Source organism: Sciurus vulgaris, assembly GCF_902686455.1.
Source record: "Sciurus vulgaris genome assembly, chromosome: 8".
NCBI classification, from domain to species: domain Eukaryota; kingdom Metazoa; phylum Chordata; class Mammalia; order Rodentia; family Sciuridae; genus Sciurus; species Sciurus vulgaris.
Genome location: NC_136468.1, coordinates 86,206,171 through 86,226,774, shown reverse-complemented (window position 1 = coordinate 86,226,774; position 20,604 = coordinate 86,206,171). Strand labels below are relative to the sequence as shown.

The 20,604-nt window shown below is 39.5% G+C and overlaps 1 protein-coding gene across 7 annotated transcripts in view; it reads left to right on the top strand.

Moving 5' to 3' along the window:
- OSBPL3 (oxysterol binding protein like 3) overlaps positions 1-20,604 on the top strand; it is a 178,810-nt gene that overhangs the window by 106,797 nt on the left and 51,409 nt on the right. For 4 of the 7 annotated variants that reach the window (XM_079151137.1, XM_079151138.1, XM_079151139.1 and 1 more), the window contains 6 exons: positions 227-350; positions 2,599-2,702; positions 2,904-2,996; positions 4,101-4,257; positions 12,239-12,369; positions 15,530-15,637. In XM_079151137.1, the coding sequence (XP_079007263.1) occupies positions 227-350; positions 2,599-2,702; positions 2,904-2,996; positions 4,101-4,257; positions 12,239-12,369; positions 15,530-15,637 (717 nt within the window). The remainder of the gene's footprint in view (positions 1-226; positions 351-2,598; positions 2,703-2,903; positions 2,997-4,100; positions 4,258-12,238; positions 12,370-15,529; positions 15,638-20,604) is intronic. The other 3 variants (XM_079151141.1, XM_079151142.1, XM_079151143.1) reach the window with 3 other exon arrangements.

The following is a 20,604-nucleotide window of genomic DNA, read 5'->3' as shown; positions in this document are numbered from 1 at the left end:
AAAAAAATAAGGACCATCAACTGAGGCCTTATAGCATGGTATGGCCAAGCTGGGGTGACAGCCAAAGATGTAAGGGACTCCTGTGGGGTGTTTTACTAGAAGCTTCTTCCCATTATAGGCAGATGGTGTCCACAATCAACTAACCCACTCTATTATCCTTTACCCTAAAGTGTCCCTACTGGGCTCTGTTTTCATTTATAATGTGCTCTTGTCATCTGTGGAACAGCGTAGCAGTATATCAAAGCAGAATTCATTTCAAACTGGAAGCAATTTATCATTTTCTTGTGGTGGTGAGACCCGAGTTCCCTTATGGCTACAGTCTTCAGAGGACATGGAAAAATGCTCAAAAGGTAAGTGACCAGAAACCTCAACTTCTTTCTGTCATGACTGAACTGATGCTGGTTTGTTTACCCTCAGATGAATTCGTGACCCTCCCACCTCCCTTCATTTGCTTCCGTATTCTGCTAATTAGGCTTGCACCCATTACCAACAAAAGACACTTTCATTGCAGAGCTTTCTATCTTTGCCTGGGTTTGCTTTTCTAGTCTTTTTAGTACAGATGCTGATTTCCACCTGGGCCCATGAATCCCAGTCTCCAGGGGTTTGGACTGAACAGTCCTTTTTTTTTTTTTTTTAAGTGCCAAATATGGTTCTGATACACCCTTAAGATTAAGAATCAGTGTTCCAGAGGTACATGGGTGGCCAGATGGAGAGCCCCACAGTGTAGCTGTTGACTCCCTTGGCTGCACATTAGAATCACCAAGACAGTTTTAAAATGTGAGAATACCCATGCCTGCGTCTCTCTTCCAAAATTTTTTCTTTAGTCTGGGGTGGGGCTCTGGTGGCACTGATTTTCCAAAGATCTTTAGGTGATTTTGATAAGGAGCCAAAGTTGAACATTCCTACCACAAAGAATCTCAGTGTTTTTAACTTTAATTAACTGAGACTTATCCAGGGAACTAAAAAAAAAATGATCTCCATTGGAACTGGGAAGGTTCTGATTTAATTGTCTAGGAGGTGGGACTCGTACATATGCAATTTTTTTAAAAATGTCTCTAGTTGGGCGTGGTGGTGCACACCTGTAATTCCAGCAACTTCTTAGGCTGAGGGAGGAGGATCACAGGGCTGGAGATGTAGCTCAGTGGTAAAGTGCCCCTGGGCTCAATCCCCAATACCAAAAGAAAAAAAAAAAAAAAAAAGAGTTTCTAGTTGATTTTATTTTATTTTATTTTTTTTTTTTTTAACATTAAATCAGGCACAATTCATATTTATTTTCCTCTCATGAATTTAAACTTATAAGCATTTATTGACAATTTAAGACAGGTGGGAATCAAGGTACTAAAAAGAGAATGGATTATAAATATTCTAGATAAGGATTTTTGAGCCTCAGTTTCTTCCTGGATAACATGGAGATTAGCTCTTCCTTGCTTGATTCCATCAGCAATGTTTTTTTTTTTTTTATTGTAAACAAATGGGATACATGTTGTTTCTCTATTTGTACATGGCGTAAAGGCATACCATTTGTGTAATCATAAATTTACATAGAGTAATGTTGTTTGATTCATTCTGTTATTTTTTTCCCTTCCCCCCACCCCTCCCACCCCTCTTTTCCCTCTATACAGTGCTTCCTTCCTCCATACTTGCCCCCCTCCCTAATCCAGTTGATTTTAAATCCATAATTGAGAAAGATGCCAGGTGTTACCCTTGAAAATTGTTTTTCATCTTATTGAATGCAGATATTATTTCTGCTGGAGCCATGGAGCCTGGAGGCTTTACCCTTCCATAAACACCATTTGTCAGCTTCCCTGAGTGACATCTTGGTGAAGTGGTCCCTAAAGAGTTGCTTCTGTACCAGCAGCATGGGCCTGGCCTGGGACCTTACTAGAAGTACAGATTCTTAGGCCCATCCCAGATGCTCTGAATCAGAAACTGTGCAGTGGAACCCAATAATCGGTGTCTTAACAAGTTTCCAGGTTTTTCTGATGATGCCAAAATTTAAAAGTCACTACCTTTAGACCTTGATTCCCTCAGCAGAAATATCGATAAGCATCTAGTGAACAGCTGGTTGTAGATTCTTTTTGATCTGGTCTGAGAGTACTCTTCTATCATGTCAGGTCCATCTGCAGAAACTCTTCATTATCTTCATTCAAGTCCTTGATCATCGCATCTGTTTAATGTGTATTGAGTCCTTACAAATGGGTAGTGGCAACCTATTATTGCAGGATTAAAAATAATAATCCTGCTGTTGGCTGATTTATTTTGTTCATACTACAAGCCATCTAAGTATTCTGCATGTATCAACTCATTTAACTCGAACAACTCTGTCAGCTAAATGTGTATTGATTGCCAGTTTCTAGATGAGGAAACTGAAGCACAGAGAAATAATGTCATTTGCCCCATAAGCACAGTTCATTAAGTGGATTCAAACTAAGGCAGCCTGGTTTTTCAGATCAATGCCCTTAACTGCTGAAGTCTACAGCATGTAACAAAGGAAGTACAGTTTCCTACCTGTACAGATAGAAGCTAGGAGAACAGTGATCACAGTGATCCCTTTTGCTGGTAGAAAATTGTGAGCATTCCCCTTTTCCTCCCCCACAGACTTGGCACACTGTCATGCTTATCTGGTGGAAATGAGCCAGCTTCTACAAAGTATGGACGTCCTGCATCGGACATACTCAGCGCCTGCCATCAATGCCATCCAGGTTAGCTCAAGCCCTCCTCTGTTTGCCCACTGGCTTCTGCTTTCCTTTCTCTTCCCCAACCTTTGACTAACAATGGATGTTGTCTGGCCAATTGCTTGAGCCAAACTCAAGGGGATGGAAGTGGTCACTTTGCTGTTCATTTATCCCTATTGGTTTGGTGGACCTTACTGTCTGTACTCTCTTTCCTGTTTTGAAACAAAGGGTGGAGTTTTTGAAAGTCCCAAAAAGGAAAAAAGATCACACAGGAGGTGGCGGTCCAGAGCTATTGGCAAAGATGCTAAAGGAACGCTGCAGGTAACCATTGCTTCCACCCGCAGGCTGCTTTCCCTGTTGGCTCTGCATGCCATGTGCTGGGACTACTTGGACTTAAATAGAATAGACAAGTGAATGTCCTGGAGTTGTTCTCTCCAATACCCTGTGTAGAGAAATGAGCTCAATCACTTAGTCCTTCTGAGTAGTAGTTTAAACTTGTAATGGTTATTGGGCAGGGGAGAGAGTGTTTTCTAAGGGAAAATGGCATGGGGTTGGAGAGACTGCCACCGTTTATAGGACTTTTGGTTTCTCCTTAATATTTAGCCTGTCTGCCCTCTTCCTGCTTGGATGTGTCATTGTTTTGTGGCTGCTGTGGCTCTGAAATTACCTCTCTTGCTGAAGCTTAGTGGATTTATCATCTCTCTGAAGCCAAAGGCCTCCATCTCTGGGCTCAAGACATTGTGGGGACTCTCTCTTGCCATTTTTCTCCCAACTTCCAGTTCTCCACCAGAAGTTCTCTGTGTCGTGCTAGGAGCTGTCTTTTCCTATGCACAGCTAAACCACAGGCCATGATTTGCAGCTCGACCATTACATATTGAATTACAACATTGTTAGAATAAAAATAAATCCCAAGATTTTGGATAATCTGATGTACTCTTGTATACTTTTTGGGTCAAAGCACTTTATGGGTTAAACCTAATTTTCGAAGTAAAGAATGTTTCACGCACAAACATAAGAAGCTAGTTTGTTTTGTAGAAGCCCCAGGTGCAAATAAAGAAGAGCATTTTTAAACCTGTTCACTACTAACATCCTAGTTACTACATGATGGTTGCTAGGAGGAAGGAAGGAGTTACTCAACGAGAAAGCCTGGCAGCTTTAGCTGTCATTTTCAACCTATAGCTTTAATACTTCTATTATTTCCAAAAGAGTACGTGATTTTTCACCTGTTTTTATTTCACAAGAATCAAGTTGCGGTGGAAAGTTTTTCCGTGAGTTTTCATTTGTTTTTCTTCTAAGTTAACACTCGGTAGGAAAGCTTCCCTATAAAATGTTCTTTCCGTAATAGGTTCCAATCTTAGAATCAAGTAAATGTTCTGAACAGTCTGCATCTGAACACAGAAATCTCTCCCTTTGGTGTCACTTTAGGTCCCTAAGCCTTTTTCTGGCCCAGTAAGACTACACTCCTCCAATCCTAATCTGTCAACACTAGATTTTGGAGAAGAGAAAAATTATTCTGATGGTTCTGAAACCTCATCAGAGTTTTCTAAAATGCAGGAAGATCTGTGTCATGTTGCCCATAAAGGTAAGCAAGTTTTCCTTCTTTTTAGTGTGTTTGATGGATGTCTTCAATGCATGCCTGAAACTGGAATGTCCTTAGAGAGGGTGTCACAGTTGGTTCATTTTCTGCTCTATTAAGAGTGTGAGCAACCTAATTTATATTCAGTTCCTAATAGTTGAGGTGTATCTGCAAGTTTCTTTTTAACCTTTTGGAAGAGACAGGGAAAGTGCTGTTCAGTTGGCAGAAGCCCTGAATCCAACAAACTGCAGATTGAAACTCTTTCTTTAAAAAAATCCCAGGTACAGACGTTTTTTGGTCATCATTCCCGAAATAATGCAATATAACAACTACTTACCCAGAATTTATATTTATTAGGTATCATAAATTATCACAAGATGCTGTAAAGTATACAGGAGGGTGTAATACTAAGGGATGACATATTCTAAAGAGGGGCAATTCATATGATGCCGATGGAAGCATAAATTAGTGCTTTTCTGGAGAACAATCTGATATTATGTTCCAATCATTTTTAAAATATGCCTATCAAGCAGTTTCACTTTGAAGAGTCCATTTGTAGCAATTAGTTAACTTAAAATTTATCCAAATAAGAATATCCATTATAGCATTGTTTCATTGAATCAAAAGTTAGAAATAAGTATTCAACATCTTTAGCTATTAGAGAAATGCAGATTAAAGCCACTGATGAGATATCACCACACACCTATTAGAACAGCTAATTTTTTTTTTTTTTTTAAATACAGTACCAAATACTGGTAAGGATACACAGGAACAGAATCTCTAACACATTGCTTGGTGGTAGTGTTAAAGGTTAAATGGTGCAGTGCTCTGGAAAATAGTTTGGCCGTATTATGTAAAACTAAACGTACTCACCGTACAACCCAATACTCACATTCCTGGGTGTTTATCCTAAAGAAATTAAAATTTACGTCCATGCAAAAACCTACACTCAAATGTTCAGAGCAGGTTTATTTGTGTTAGCCAAAGATTGGAAACAACTCAGTGTTCTTCAACAGATGAATGGTTAAACAAACTGTGTTACAAAATTCATACAATGAATACTGCTTAGCAATAAAATATTTAAATCGCTGTTGCACAGAGGAGAGACCTGAAGCTTAGAGAAGCTAAAGGACTTTGAGGGTCTTGTGATTACAAGTAGCCAGCCTGAGACTTGAATCCAACTTGCTTGACCCCAAATTCCATGCTCCTTACCTGTAAGGGTGTTTCATTGACCTTAGAGGGGGTAGCCATGGTTAGTTTTTATAGACATAGAAAAGATGTCCAAGTGTGTCATTGAGTAAAAATGGAAGGTTAAAAAACAATGTATAGTTATGGTCCCATCATTCAGAAAAAAAATTGATAAATGCCTGGCATAGATAGGTATACTAAAAATTCTAGAAGGATATACACCAGTGTTTTCATGATGGAGGCTAGAGTTACAAGTACTTATGATCTTTTTTTCTCTCAATTTTCATGTATTTTAAAGTTTTCTTAAAGAGAAAATGGATTCGAAATTTTTAAGTAACCTACTTCGTGTTCTTTGCAGATTCCTCCCTCAGACCCTGTCTTAGTCACCACTAGAATTTCTCAGTGTTTTAGAGGATAAAAATTATTTTCCCTCTATTATTATTTTGCTATTGTACAGTCTGTCTGTAAAATGTGAGGTGTTGCCTGGCCCACCCCTTAAGAGCTCTTCAGATACCACCTTGGGCATTCTTTAGTATTAAAAGAAGCAGTTACAATTAGGGCATTTTAGGTTTGTGGGGAGGAAATTCTTATAAATCATCATTACTTTTTAATAATATGAACTGTCTGTTTGAAATGAGAAGTTGATGCCTGCCTGCCCGCAGGAAAAGCCTTGGATTTCACCCAGGTGCCAGGAGCTGCTGCCTCAGCAGGGCAGAGGTTCTGTGTGGAGTGGCTCCATTGATTTGATCACCGGATCACCCGTGGAGTCCCCACCTGACTGAAGCTCTGTAAAGGACCCCCAGCCTCTTCTTTCTGTCTTTGGGGCTTTGTGAAATCAACTGGCTGCAGAGCCACCACACCCCCAGAGGAGGTCAAAGTTAGTGCTGCAAAAAAGGTCCAAGTGGCTTATTCAGCAACATCCTCACCTGCTGGGCTGTTGGACTGTGAGTACCACAGGCAGCCTAAGGAGCTGTGTGCATTCACACTTGCAGCAAGTCTCTTACATGGACACTACCTGTGGGGCCTCAGGGTGTAGACAGCTCTCAGGTTGCTGGGCGTCCTCTGACTGGCATGCTGTCCTACGTTCACTCCTTCACCTTCAAGCATTTTGACCTCTCTTCCTGTGTAAGCCTTGTTTTGTTATTGATGGGGCCTATCGCCCCCCCCCCCGCCCCGCCTTTTTTATTTATTTATTTATTTTTCTTTTTGGCCAGCATCACTGTTCTAGGGGCTAATTTTAAACTAGTTGAATTCCATTGATGTAACAGTCTATGTGACTGACCCACTTGTCAAATGCATCTGAATTCTTCTGGTTTTGTAGATCAAGTAGAGCCCAACATATGCCTCTTCTAGTATTTAAAGTCCTTGTTATACATGATAGGCTGTGAACTTGACTTTTGGGCATGTTGTTGAATTGATCCTCATGGTCCAAGCTTCAAACTTTTGTCTGTTGACACCTGTGTAAGCAAACAGAAGAAAATATACTAAACCTAAAAGCCATAATTTTTCTTTCATGTATTAGCTTTTACATTTCCCACAGTGTATTTTATGGAACACTTTACCCATAAAATGCTTAAAAATCCAAACAAGAATTTAATAATTTAAAGTATTTGGAAAATACTGATGACTATGGTTTCCTCTGGATTTACATGAACAGTAAGTAGTTAAGTCCCCGAGAAGTCCTGCAGCAAAGAAACCTGATACCTTTTCTTTCTTCTTTCTTTCTTTCTTTCTTTCTTTCTTTCTTTCTTTCTTTCTTTCTTTCTTTCTTTCTTTCTTTCTTTCTTTCTTTCTTTTCTTTCTGAAGCACAACTTGGCTTCTTTTTTTAAAAAAATATATTTTTTAGTTGTTGATGGATCTTTATTTTATTCATTTATTTATATGTGGTGCTGAGAATCAAACCCGGTGCCTCACACATGGTAGGCACGTGCTCTGCCACTGAACCACAATCCCAGCCCACTGATACCTTTTCTTGACTCAGCGATTTTTTTAATATTATTTGGGAAGTTTTCTACTGCCCACCACCCCCAACCTTCACCAGCCATTAACATCCTGGAACTAAAATCCCTGGGAAGCATAATTCAGGAAACATGGTAACTAATAAGCCTTTTTGGAGCTCAAGCCCTATACTGACTGAGCAGGCCACCTCTGTTACCAACCAGTTGTGGACCTGAGTGTCCCTGATTTGCCTCTCTGCCCTCGGCTGCCTCATCTGTTCAGTGTCCTAAAGTAGCAGGCCTGACTCCTTTGGCTCTCAAATTCTGTCATTGTCTTCTATGATTACTTTACACTGAACAGAGAGAATTCATACTGTTGCTTACTGTTGCAAGGTTTTATGAGAGACTATTCTGTTAGCAGCAGAGACAAAATGACCAAAGTTGGTGAAAACATTTAGGGTGAGAAAGCAAGGAACAGGATGGGTCTGGGGTCAGGATGCTCCAAATGGAAGTAGATGTCCATGTTCTGTCATGGAAGGCCAGTAAGACTTGTGGAATTCTTTTCTGGTAGGTGAAGGAGCTCCTCATTTATAAATGTAAAAGCTAAATGTAGCACAAAATCAAATTACATCAACTTATTGTTTTGTTCCTGGAGTCTTTTCTTATATTGCGTTGTAATTGTTTAGTTGTCATTTTCTGAACTGTTTTGAGTGTAGGGAAGCCAAGTGTGTCTCCATGACACCACTTTCATTAAAAGCTAAAAGATATATGCGATCTAAGGAAGAGCCAGGTCATGTATTATTCATAAATTAGAATTCAGTATAAGCTTGCTGAGCAATTATATTCATGCACTTTATCAGTAAATCACTAGGACCAGTTAGTAAAATTGCCTAATGTATCTAAATCAGTTTGGACAGAATATGGATTAGAAAATATTTTAAAACCACGGGTATCCTATGAAGTTTGAAACTTAAAAGAAACAGATTGCAGAAGAGCAAATCATCCCAAATATTTTAGGACTATCAATATTTTAAAGATAATTCAGATAAAAGGTGGTTACCATTAAAAAGAAGGAAAGAAAAGTAGTCCTACTGTGTGTTGAGTGCTATGTCTGATAGTGTGTTTTCTCATCATTTCTCTGAAGCACTCCTGAGATGCAGGGGTTATCCAAATACATAAGTGTGGAAAACAAGCCTTTGTCCAAAATCTAAACGGCAACTAAGTGTTAGAGGCAGGGTTTAAGTTCATGTTTGCCTCCTTATAGACTCTTTTCCCTGTCTTACACTGCCTCCATAGGGGTGGTGTCCATGGCATTCATAACTGTGTTCCTCAAGGCCTTATTCCTTCCTGATGCTGAAAACCTGCTAAAGAAAAAGAACATGTTAAGAAGTAGAGCTCAGGTTCATTACGAGTACAATTATCCCTCAGATCAGCTCTTGCCACCCAAACATGCTGTGTAGTGTAGTCTCACCAACAAAAGTCCAACTCACTAAAAGTATGAACAGAAGCCTGTTGCAAGGAGAACGGTGCTGACCACCAGGGGTCTGTCATGCTGGGCTTGTGCTGTTCTGTTCTGTGGGTGCAGCTCACATCATCCACTTAAGCTTAAGTCTTACAGCCAAAAGTACCACCTGTGTCCCACTCTCTTAGTCCCCAAGTGGGGGCTGAGAAATGCCTAATGATAGCCTGGGGAAAAAATGAGTAAACCAAGGTCCTGTAATTGTCTCCTGATACTAGAATACCCCACAAAAAAAGGAAGTGTTCCTGTTTGTCAGTGAGAAGAGAGACCAAAGCAAATGTTGTCTTGGCAATAGGAAGGACTAAGACCCAGAGCAGGATGTACTTGCTTCAGGAGATAGCAAGGGCTCTGAGAAACATGAGCCAGAAGACCACTCGGCAAGGTCACTGGGGATGGAGAGGGGCTGTCACTCCGGGGTGAGTGGCTGTGGTGCTCTTTGAGGTTCTTTGTAATTCTCTCACAGACTTTCTATGTGGCTTTGTTTTGTTATCAGTATCCATAGATACAGTATACTCATTTGGATTTTTATTTGTCTCTAATATACTTAGAATCAAGTTGGAAATAAGACATTACTGTCACAGGGAATACCCCTGACCTTTGGGATCCTGTTCCTTTGACAATCAATGCGGATATATTCTCCATGAGCAGCCTCGAGTCATTGTTCTGTGTATGCTAGAGTATTTAGTGACTCTGAATGACTACTTTATCATCCTCTGAATGGACCTTAATGGTCATTTAAGATATGTAACACACAGGGATCTTGTCTCCCGAACCCCTTTGCCAAATGATTGAGGAAGAGATTTTCACCTTACACTGAAATATAAAGACTATATGAGTTTCCTTCTGTTTATTTTATGCTGCTTGCCACAGTCTTAAATAGTGCATATTCCACAAATTTTAAAATTTTAAAAAGGAATCTTCTAGTTTGGTTGAAAGCTTTGCTTTGCAGCAGGGTATATAAAAGCCAGAGGAATCGATTTGGGAAAGTGGAAGCCAGCTGAGTGCTATGCTTATTTTATTTGGAGGAATAAATGTGACAGTGAAGAGGTAGCCCCCACCACCCAGGGACCCACTGAGAAGGTCGTGGGGCTCCTATGTGCTGGGGGTGGGGGTGCTTAGCCAATGGGACGTAAAATCATCAAATGCAGGGAGATTACAGCAAGGCTTATTGCTCTCCTGAGGCTGCTCTGCTCTGGCTCAGTAGACTCTGACTAGTCCCTCATTCATTGAATCTCTACCCTGGTGCAATTATTTGCAAGCATTATCCTGGCAAGAGATATCCTGCTAGAGCTGCTGCCCACATCAGGAGGCTACAGTCACCACAGTTTTTACCCTCATGCATGTCTGTCATTGTCATCACTATTATTATTACAGTAGCATTTATTATTTGTCACATGCCCTGCTTTGGGCTAAGTGCCATAGCTACATCTTCTTGTTTGTCCTCATAGCAATCTATAAAGCAAATGCTATTATTTTCCCCATTACATGTGGGGAAACTAGGGTCCAGGCATCATATACTTGTCTAAAGTCATGGAGTGAATAAGTGACTTCTCTCTTCTGTTGACAGAAGCAGCACCATTTGTGTGTGTGTAAATAAATTGCTTATTTGTACTGTGACTTTGTAAAGATGCTCTAAGTCCATCACTAAATGCCACAACCTCAAACAAATTCAGACAACATATAGAGAGGTTCAGTTGTCCTCCTTGCTGTTAAATGAAGAAAGTGAGTCTATAAACCGTATTTAGTTTCTGTGTTACTAAATAGGCCACTCTTGGATAACAAAACCTCTGAAAATGCAAGCCCATGGAATCCAATAAATGCCAGGTCACTTGAGAAGTATGTCTCAGTCTCTTCCTTTTTCCTCCCTCTCTAAAACAAAACATAATAAAGGAGATTGGAAAGATAACATTCATATGTGATATCCAGGAGCAGTAACTTAGACGAGAGTTTCCTCATCCCTAGGAGGTAATTTGTGCATTATGTGATCAAAAGCTGATGGATTTTTTTGCCATATGTGTTAATGTTTTTCAAAACCTCAATTCAAGCATTTGAGTGCCCGATAGTGCTAATCTCCTATCGTACCTGAATGCTCTTGAAAGTGAACAGAGTGACTGAATGCCATGAGTCGAGGTAGGGATTCTGGTCCTGTAACTGGAAGCACTAACAAGGTAGAGGGTAGGCAATATCATATTCTGTAATTTACAGGAAAGTTGCAAGAATAGTACAGGGAGCTCTCATATACCCTTTGCCAGGATTTACCATTTTTATTTTGCCACATTTATTTTTATCACTGTCTCTTTCTATATATGCTTTTTTCTGAAGCATTTGAGAGTAGGATTCATATATCATGTCATTCTTTGTGGCTTTTAGCCACAGTGTAGTTACCTAATTCAGGGATTGTGGCATTAAAACAATACTTATCTATTCTGCCTTCCACATCAAAATCAAATGTTGTCGAAAGTTCCATGTTGTTTCCCCTCAATGCAGGATCTGATCCGTGATCACATATTGCATTTCATCTTCCTGCCTCTTTAGCCTCCTTTAGTTGGGATCAGTCCCTCAGTCATTTTTTCCCCCTCTACTATAAAATTGATACTTTTGAAGAATTCAGGCCAGTTGTCTTATGTATCCTCATGATCAAATTCAGATTGCTCACCCCTGGCTGACATTCACCAAAGAAGATGTTGTGTCTTTTCCAGGGTGTCCTAGCCAGAGGCACACACAGCCCCCATAACCCTCACTTTTAATTAATTGTGGTCACCTGGTTAAGTTCCTGTCTAGTTTCTCTGCTGCATTCTTACCATAACCAGTAATCCTTATTCTTAACCATTTCGAATCTTTAGAGATTAAAAACAAAACAAGACTAAACTAAACTGCTGATCATTGAGAATCTGTAAATCATAAAATCATAGAAAATTAAGATTGGCAAATGTTCACATGCGTGTAAATTTTAAGTCTTTCTTTTTTCAGGCAGTTTTAGGTCCTCAGCAAAATTGAACAGAAGGTACAAAGAATTCCCATTACTTCTGCCCATCCCCCATGAAGGCACAGCCTCCCCCACTATCAGCACCCCACATCAGAATGGGACAGGTTACATTTGAAGAACCTGCATTGACAGGTCATTATCACCCAGAGCCTGTAGTTTACATTAGACTTCTCTTTTGCTGTGGTAGGTTGCAAAAAAGTCCACGTAGAGTACATATTTGCTGAGCTCAAAATATTTGGGGCTATTACTTTGCTAAATTTTTTTTAAAAATTTTTATAAGGAAAACATTTTACTATATTTTGTTTTCAATTATGCCTCTTCCTCTATTCCTTCTTCTTATGATTTTATCTTTATAGTTTACTTCGCCTTAAGGTCAGCTTTTAATACCATATCAACAGAGAGAGAGAAATTAAAGCAGCTGATGGAGCAGGATGCCACCTCCTCCCCTTCTGCTCAGGTCATCGGTCTGAAGCATGCTCTGTCATCCGTAAGTTACATGTCTGAGTCACAGAAATGCCTGAAAATGTGTTCTGGCTCGTGAATTATTGTATTTTCCATTCCTATGATTGTGTTGAAAATTCAGATTTTCATGGTTAGTGGGGAATTCAGGGGAAAACCAAATGAATTATCCAAATTACATTCTGACCTTTCATTAGACAATGCTTATTCAAAATAACAAAATTTAGCCTACCCCAAATCTCAGTCGCTAGTATTTTATTGTGTATTAGATTCCTTTAGCTCTCTCCAAATTTATCTTAATTTTTCTGTTTTCATAAAACTCTTGTTGTATGTTTGCATGTCTCACACATTTGTTAATGCTTACAAAATCTGACAGTTTGGGAGAGATTTTGTGGACCTGAGACACTACAGGCTTAGAGCAGCTTAATAAATGATAGGTGGCAGTGACGAATTTCCAATTTACACTCTCTCTACTGCAAAGCACTGATCCTACTTATTGCTCTTTCAGAAATATAAAAGTTATATTATTTGATTAAATAGTATAAAACATTTAGCTATTTCCCCTCCTATGGGCATAACGAGATGAGTCACACGAAAGCGTCTGTCAGGTAATCATGGTAAAAGGAGAGTGTAACAGAAAAATCACTCTCAAGGACTCAGATGTCTTTCAGTAAGCCATTCTGTCACTCATGCTCCTTTTTTTTCATCAACTTATTTCATCCCTCAGAATAGTTAGGCTTGGTTGACATTCTCTGTTTGAGTTGCTGAATATCCTGTTTTAATAGCTGAAGTTGTCGGGTCCTCCACCTGTGTCCTTTAGGATCTAGAGAATTTCTGAAACTGCACACTTGTGTGCTCTGACTCTTGCTTGTACTTTGAAACTCCTGCTTTAAAAGGAGAAAGTGTGTGTGCAGATATGAAATTACCATCTGAATCAGTATTGACTTTTCTATTTCAGGTGGGGTAGGGAAGATGAATTTTAGGATCTTGTTATGAGACCCTAAGAGAAAATGTCCACTCATATTTTCTATTCATTATATGGCTGAGAAAAGTAATGTTCTTGAGGTAGTGTTAATGATGAATCCTTTTCCATTAGCTCATATAGTTAACAGTTCCAAGTATGCTATCTTTGAAAGAAGAAAGGGAAAAAGGAAAAAAATAATATTAGCTTAGAGTCATAGTATTGTTTGAAGGTCAGATAAGAATATCCATTTTGATTGTAGTGAACAGCCAGCCACACACTGGGTTTCTACTTGTTTGAGAGCAGCAGAGTGGGTTTGTTTTATTTTATTTCTTTTCTTTCCTTCCCTTCCCTTCTTTCTTAATGGTACAAAGCATTTATTATTGATTCCATTAGGTTGGCTCTTAGTGCACTAAGTGCCTCTGATGGGTTCCCTGACATTCTTCCCCTCTGGTCTCCCTTTCTCTGCCCCCTCTCATAGAGGTCTAGCCTCATCTTGCTAATCTGCTTGTGTAGACATGGTGACACAGTTGGCCATGGAATCCTGGACCAAAGTCATTTTCTTCTTTGCTAAGGAATTCACTTTCACCCATGTTCATGATTTTGAAACTTAAGATCAAACAGAACAATCTTTCCTTTTTGGTTTGGATTCATGATTTGATCCAAGACTTTTTTAAAGAACGTTTTTTTTTTTTTTTTTTTAATTTAATTTGTTGTGTCGATGGACAGTATGCCTTTATTTTTATGTGGTGCTGAGGATCAAACCCAGTGCCTCACACAGACTAGGCAGGTGCTCTGCCACTGAGTGACAGCCCTAGCCCAGTAAGTTTTTTTTTTTTTTTTAGAATCATCTCAAAGCTACCAGAATGGATAGGTCGATGCTGTATATGTAATCTTGGTTTGTTTCTTAGTTCTGCCTGTGGTTTACAAAAGAAAGGGAAACCATTAAAATAATGTAATTTCTAGGGTAAACTAAGAGTCTAGCCACCATACCAGTGATGTATTGACCAGAATGAAGTGAGTGCCCCCAAAGAGATTGTTATATTTGATTATGACCCTAGTTCTTGTTCAGTGTTTCTTAAATGAGCCCTGAGGATTTTTTTTTTTTTTTTTTTTTCATAGCAGGGTTCAAACCCTGACCCAGTGTTTGCTGGGCAAGGGCATACCACTGAGCTATAATGCCAGCCCTGTCCTTAAGAATTTTTAAACAACCCATACCTTTCATGGCTACTAAAAAATCAAGCCAAAAAACTAAGCTCCCAGCAGGTGGGCCCTGCAGTCCCTGATGGATGGGAAAGTCTCTAAGCTTCTTAGAAGAGTCAAGAAGACAAATGGGATGGATCTGTGTGAAAGTGACTGTGGAGCTGATTATGGAAGTGTTGGCGACATTCAGGAGCACTCATTCTGTTCCGAAGACAGATCCATTTGGAGACTAACTGGTCAGGAAATGTGTAGGAGGATCAGTGAGGAGGAAGCATGTTCCTTTACCTTTGACCAGGTTCCCCCTAGTTGAGAGGCTGATGGAAGGAATGGGATTTGCACAGGGCAGAGTACAAGAGGTCCCCATGTCTCATGTCTCACCTGTTCCTGGAGCTATGGTCTGTAAGTCCTTATGCAGGTAAGTGAGGTTTGTTTATTTAAAAAAAAAAATACATTAGTCCTGAAGAACAAATAAAAAAATCAGCATCTGTGTTGGAAAAGAGTAAAATTAACCTTCGGCCAAGTCCTCCTTCCCACCACACTTCCTAAAATTCAGTTCAACAGGTGTGAAAATTAAACCACATGGAAATGTGTCCAATCCCAAAGTGGGAGTGGCATCTTTTCAAGGATGAGAAAAAGCTTGGAATCGTTGCACAGGAGCAGGGAGGTGGGTGTTGGCAAAGAGACCAAAGATGGTTGGGCAGGAGGAGGAGATGCTGTGAGGCCACTAGTCTTAATAAAGCTGGTGGTGCCTGTGCCTTCCTTCTCTGTCGCCCTCACTAACTCTCCTTCCACTTTTGGAGATGGGAGTAGTGAAGAGCACTATTTCCAGAGTTACAAATTTGTTATCTCATGGCCCTGAGACTGGCCTCGTGCTGGAGAGCATGCACGAAAGCACAAAAGAGCCCTTCGGGGCTCCATCCCCAAGGTTCGGGGTGCTATCAGATAGCCCTTCTGCAGGCCTCTGCTTTGTTGCTCGGAAACATCTATATATTAACAGAGCCCCACTATTTTTAACATGTTCCAGGCCCTAGCACAAAACACAGATCTTAAAGAACGCTTACGCAGAATCCATGCCGAATCTCTGCTCCTCGACTCGCCCGCTGTTGCCAAGCTGGGTGACAATCTGGCAGAGGTGGGTAGGTTTCTTGCCAGGTAATGTCTCTGCAATCCACCCCTCATGGGATGCCCTCTGTCCAGTCGCACGGTCTCCCTGCTGCACCTCCTGAGTGGGCTTCCTCTCCACCACCCCTGGCTGCCGCCACAGCTGCCACAGGACTGGGATATCTGGATTCAAAGCTTTCTTGAGCGTATGCTGCTAAGCATATTTTTAAACTGCTTTCCCCCCAAATCCATATTTTCTTTTTGTATATCTTCATCTCATTTCCCTCCTCAGCATCACCCCTTTTGCTAGGTGTTAGGGGAGTGGGAACTTTGGAGAGGCAAACGTTTTCTCCTGTTGTTTCTAAAGAAAACTAAATTTCTTTGGCCCGTAGCATCCCAGCTCCTTGCCAACTTCCTTCTTTTGCTCTGTAAAAAAACCACACTGCCCTTTCTTTGCTGCTGTCCCCTCCTCTTCTTCCTGCAAAGTTTTTTTCTTCCATTTACAGAACACAGCAGCTATGTACTCCGAGGGAAAAAGTATTACATTACCATTGAAGTCTCTTAGTCAGAAAAAAAGTACATTAAAAGGTCTTTTCATTAGATCAAGTAGACTTAAAATAAAAAAATAAGGAAGGTAATGGACAAAGGGTGTTTATGCATGTGAATAAGTCTTTCTTTTCTTTTCTTTTGTACTGGGTATTGAACCCAGTGGCGCTTTCCCACTGAGCTACATCTCCAGTACCTTTTATTTTTTAAGACAAAGTTTCACTAAGTTGCTAAGATTGGCCTCCAACTTGTGATCCTTCTGCCTCAGCTTCCTAATTCACTGGGATTGTGTGTATGTATCACCAACCTGGCATAAATTTCTTTTCACAAGTATCGTAATCCTTCTCTCTTTTCCTGTTTTCAAAGAAAACAAAACCCTTACACGATTCTATTGCTCCATGGGCATGGGCAATCGCCCGTGATTGGGTGATGAGAAGAAATGAGGCCAAAACCTTCAGGACAGAGACCACAAGGCCCCCGTTGTTTGCCTGACTCAAGCACAGGCTGTGCCACTTGCTGGCAGGACAAGAGGCCTACTCTCCATGCGGAGGCTCATCGCAGAGGTGGAGAAGGGGATTCCTGTACACCACCCACTCCAAGAGATCACTTTTCAGTTATTCCAGCCTACATTTAAAGTGTCACCTGCCAGGACTTAGCACCTCAGCAATACTTACAGTGATCTCCTTTTGAGGCCTGAACCAAGATATGTGCTCTCAGGTGGGGCCTCTTTAAACCTGCACAGTCACTAAAGGCAACCCAGACAAGGCCATGACCAGCATGTTTTTATACTAACCTCAAAAATAAGATACCTGAAAACTTACATGTGGTAAACTGTCCTTGAGGGTTTCCAGCACAGTCTTCAAACTCACACCTTGAACAGCCTTCCGGAGTCTTGACTCAGTGGTGGAGTTGTCTCATTTATTTCCTATTTTAGAGATTTTCTTTTCCCATGAGTTGTCCTTGTATGCACTGAGTGACTCAGGCTTACTTTGCCAGCCAGGGAAAAGCCATTGTTGCCTTCAGGAAATAAGCACTGGAAGGAAGTAGAAACGAAAGCTCGACTCCAGTTGATGTTTTGTAGGTAACTCCCAGACATCTCAAATACTTCAGAATGACAGCCCCCCAACATTGGGGTCAGCCCGAGGGGCTCAGGTCTTAGCTTGCTTTCTGTTGCCTTCTTTTAGCTGCACAACTTACCCACCTGTGATATTGGATCTGGCTACTTAAATTCCAAAATCTCCCCTTTCCTGTCAGAAATTATTGCCACAACCTCTCAAGTCCCTCCTGTTTAAATTCCTGAATGTGAAAATATAATACTATTGGGTTATCATTTCTAAGATGGTTTTATATTATTTTATATCCCAAATGAAAGGCCGAGTGACTTTTGGAGGTAACAGACTTCTCACGCTCCCCACCCTCCTTTTTCAGTCCCAGGACTGCAGTACTGATGAGCTACGTTCTAAGCCATTTTTTATTTTATTTTGAGACAGGATCTCCTTTAGTTGCTGAGGCTGGACTTGAACTTGTGATCCTTCTGCTGCAGCCTCCCAAGTTGCTGGGATTACAAGTGTGCAACTATGTTGGCATACATCCTTTTATATTTAAAGTACAGTTATGAGACTAAAAAGGCAAAACTTTTAAAAAAAGTCTGAAAGCGAAGAAGGAAACTTAATTCTTTTAATTGCCTACCTGTTGTCTGCACTTGCATGCACACTTGAATGTATCATCTTACAAAAGCCTACCCTTGAATCTATGATAGGAAGTAGCTAATGGTAGTTTCATTTTAGAGACAAGAAAAGTAAAGCTCAGAGAGGATAAATAACTTTTCCCAGACACCCAGCTTTTAGAGACAAAGCTGGGATTTAAATCCCTATCTGATGAGGCCAGAGCACATGTTTGCTCAATAGCATCACATTGTCATATAATGAGGAAAGTCATGCTACACCAGAAAATAAAATAATCACTGAATCTCCAGCATTTAAAATGAGATGGTGATGCTGTAAGAATGGGATATCATAAAACTATCCCAGGCATGAGCACCATTTTATATATTAAATAAATAAATAAATCATCAAAAAACAGTGGGGAAGAGATGAATTGTTTAATAAATTAGGTTAGGGCAACTCAAAGCAATTTGGAAAGAAGTTTAAATCTTTCCATTGTGTGCTAAAATGAATCACCTGCCAATTCGAGTTAAATATAAAAATTTAAACTGAAAAGTTTAAACTGATTTGAATTTTTATCAAACTACTAAATTAGGGAGAATTTCCTAAATTGGGAAGTACTTTAAAAAATTGCAAAAGTGATGTTGACTAGATTTGACTTTTTTTTTTTTTTTTAGGAAAAAAATGGTTTGTGTCAAAAAATAGGAAGGCAAATAATAGACTAGGGAAAACATTTGCAGTGAAAATGATAGGCTTAGATAATACTAAATCAATGATGGTGTGCTTAATGTGCACCCAATGAATGTATCATGTCAAGAACTCAGCAATTAATAGAAAAAGGATATAATTTATAGACACACCCGGAGAAACCAGATGCAGATAGTCTTAGGAAATTTTTTTCGTTTCTGTTTTTTTTTTTTTTTTTTTTTGAGGTGCTGGGGATCGAACCCAGGGCCTTGTGCTTGCAAGGCAAGCACTCTACCAACTGAGCTATCTCCCCAGCCCCTTGTTTCTATTTTTAACTTTTGTTTTTCCATTCAGTCATGCATCCCTTCACTACTAGAATATGTTATGAGAAAAACATCATTGTGCAATTTCTCATGTGAACACCATGGAGTGCATGTATACAAACCCAGAGGGGACAGCCTTCTACATGCCAAGGTTCTATGCTATTACCTATTTTAGAAATGTTTCATGGTTTTTTATTTACTTTTTATGCTTTCTTGCTAAAAACTAAGACAAAAGCACCCATTAGCAAAGGCCTACACAGAATCAGAATCACCAACCTCACCATCTTCCACCTCCACATCTTGCCACCGGAAGGTCTTCAGGGACAGCAACACATGTGGTGCTGTCATCTCCTGTGATATCAGTATTTCTGGAACCCTCCTGAGGACTTGCCTGTGGCTATTTCACAGTTGACTTTTTAATTTTTTTTCACACACACACACACACACACACGCACACACGTGGGAGGAATACACTCAAAAGTTAAATAAAAAGTGTCATAAATACATAAGCCAATAATATAGTCATCTTATCATTATCAAGCTCTATATGCTGTACCTAATTGTTTGTCCTGAACTTTTATACAACTAGCAACCTAGCAGGTTTATTTCCATCAGCAGCATGACAAACACAAGTCATGCCTAGCCCTGTCGTTCCAGCAGTTCATCATGTGACGTCACTAGGGAATAGGAAGTTTCCAGCTCTATTATAATCCCATGGGACCTTTGACAGAAATGTTATCCTGTGGCACATGGTTGTCCTTATAAACTCACAAGAAGGTACAGAGAAATGCAGAGGGAGGGCCCACACACCACTTATCCTGTCTTTTCCATCTAAATTCTTTTAACATCTCTTTTAACTCTTTTAAACATCTAAACTCTACGGCTTGTTTTTTAAAAAGAAAAAGATATTCAGTCTATTGAAAATTAAAACAACTAACAGCATAGAAGTTTTTCTAAGTTATTATATTCACTGCCTTATTAAGGATGTAAATAGAAGTTTTCTTACTTGTTAATGTAGCATATATCCTTAAAATTTTTTAATAATTCTATTTCTGAAAATTGAATCTAAGAAATAATGAGATATGAGCGAAGATATATTTACAAAATGCTCACCATCTTGTAAATCTGGAAACATCCTTAATTTCCTAGACAAGGAATGATTACTCTGTGACATACATATTATAAAATATTAAAGTTCATCATCTCAGAGAATTTTTAATGATCTGAGAACAGTTTGCAGTATAATGTTAAATGAATGTAGCAGACAATACATGATAATGTACAATTTGATCCCAATTTTTCAAAATAAAAAGCTGTACAAAAATATTTTATTTAAAAGCATATATATCAGTAAGCTAGTAAGCACTGCATCTGGGTGACAACTTGATGTGATATTTATTTTCTTTACATTTTTCTGTATTTTCTAATGTAAATTTTTTTTTTAATCCTTGAAACGCCCATATCAATATTGAAAAATTTATTTTGGTACAATGGGAAAAGTTTATAAAATTTTATATATATATATATATTCACATATATATATAATGTGTGCATATGTGTGTGTATATATATATATATACACATATATACATATTATGATAAGTTATTTCAAAACAGAGCAAAGATACACATATTAAAAAGACTAGAGAGAGCTCAGTGTGGTGGCCATGCCTGTAGTCTCAGCAATTTGGGAGGCTAAGGTGGGAGGATCACTTGATTCCACCAATTCAAGATCAGTAACATGCTGAGACCTATTCTATCTCAAAAGAAAAAAGAAA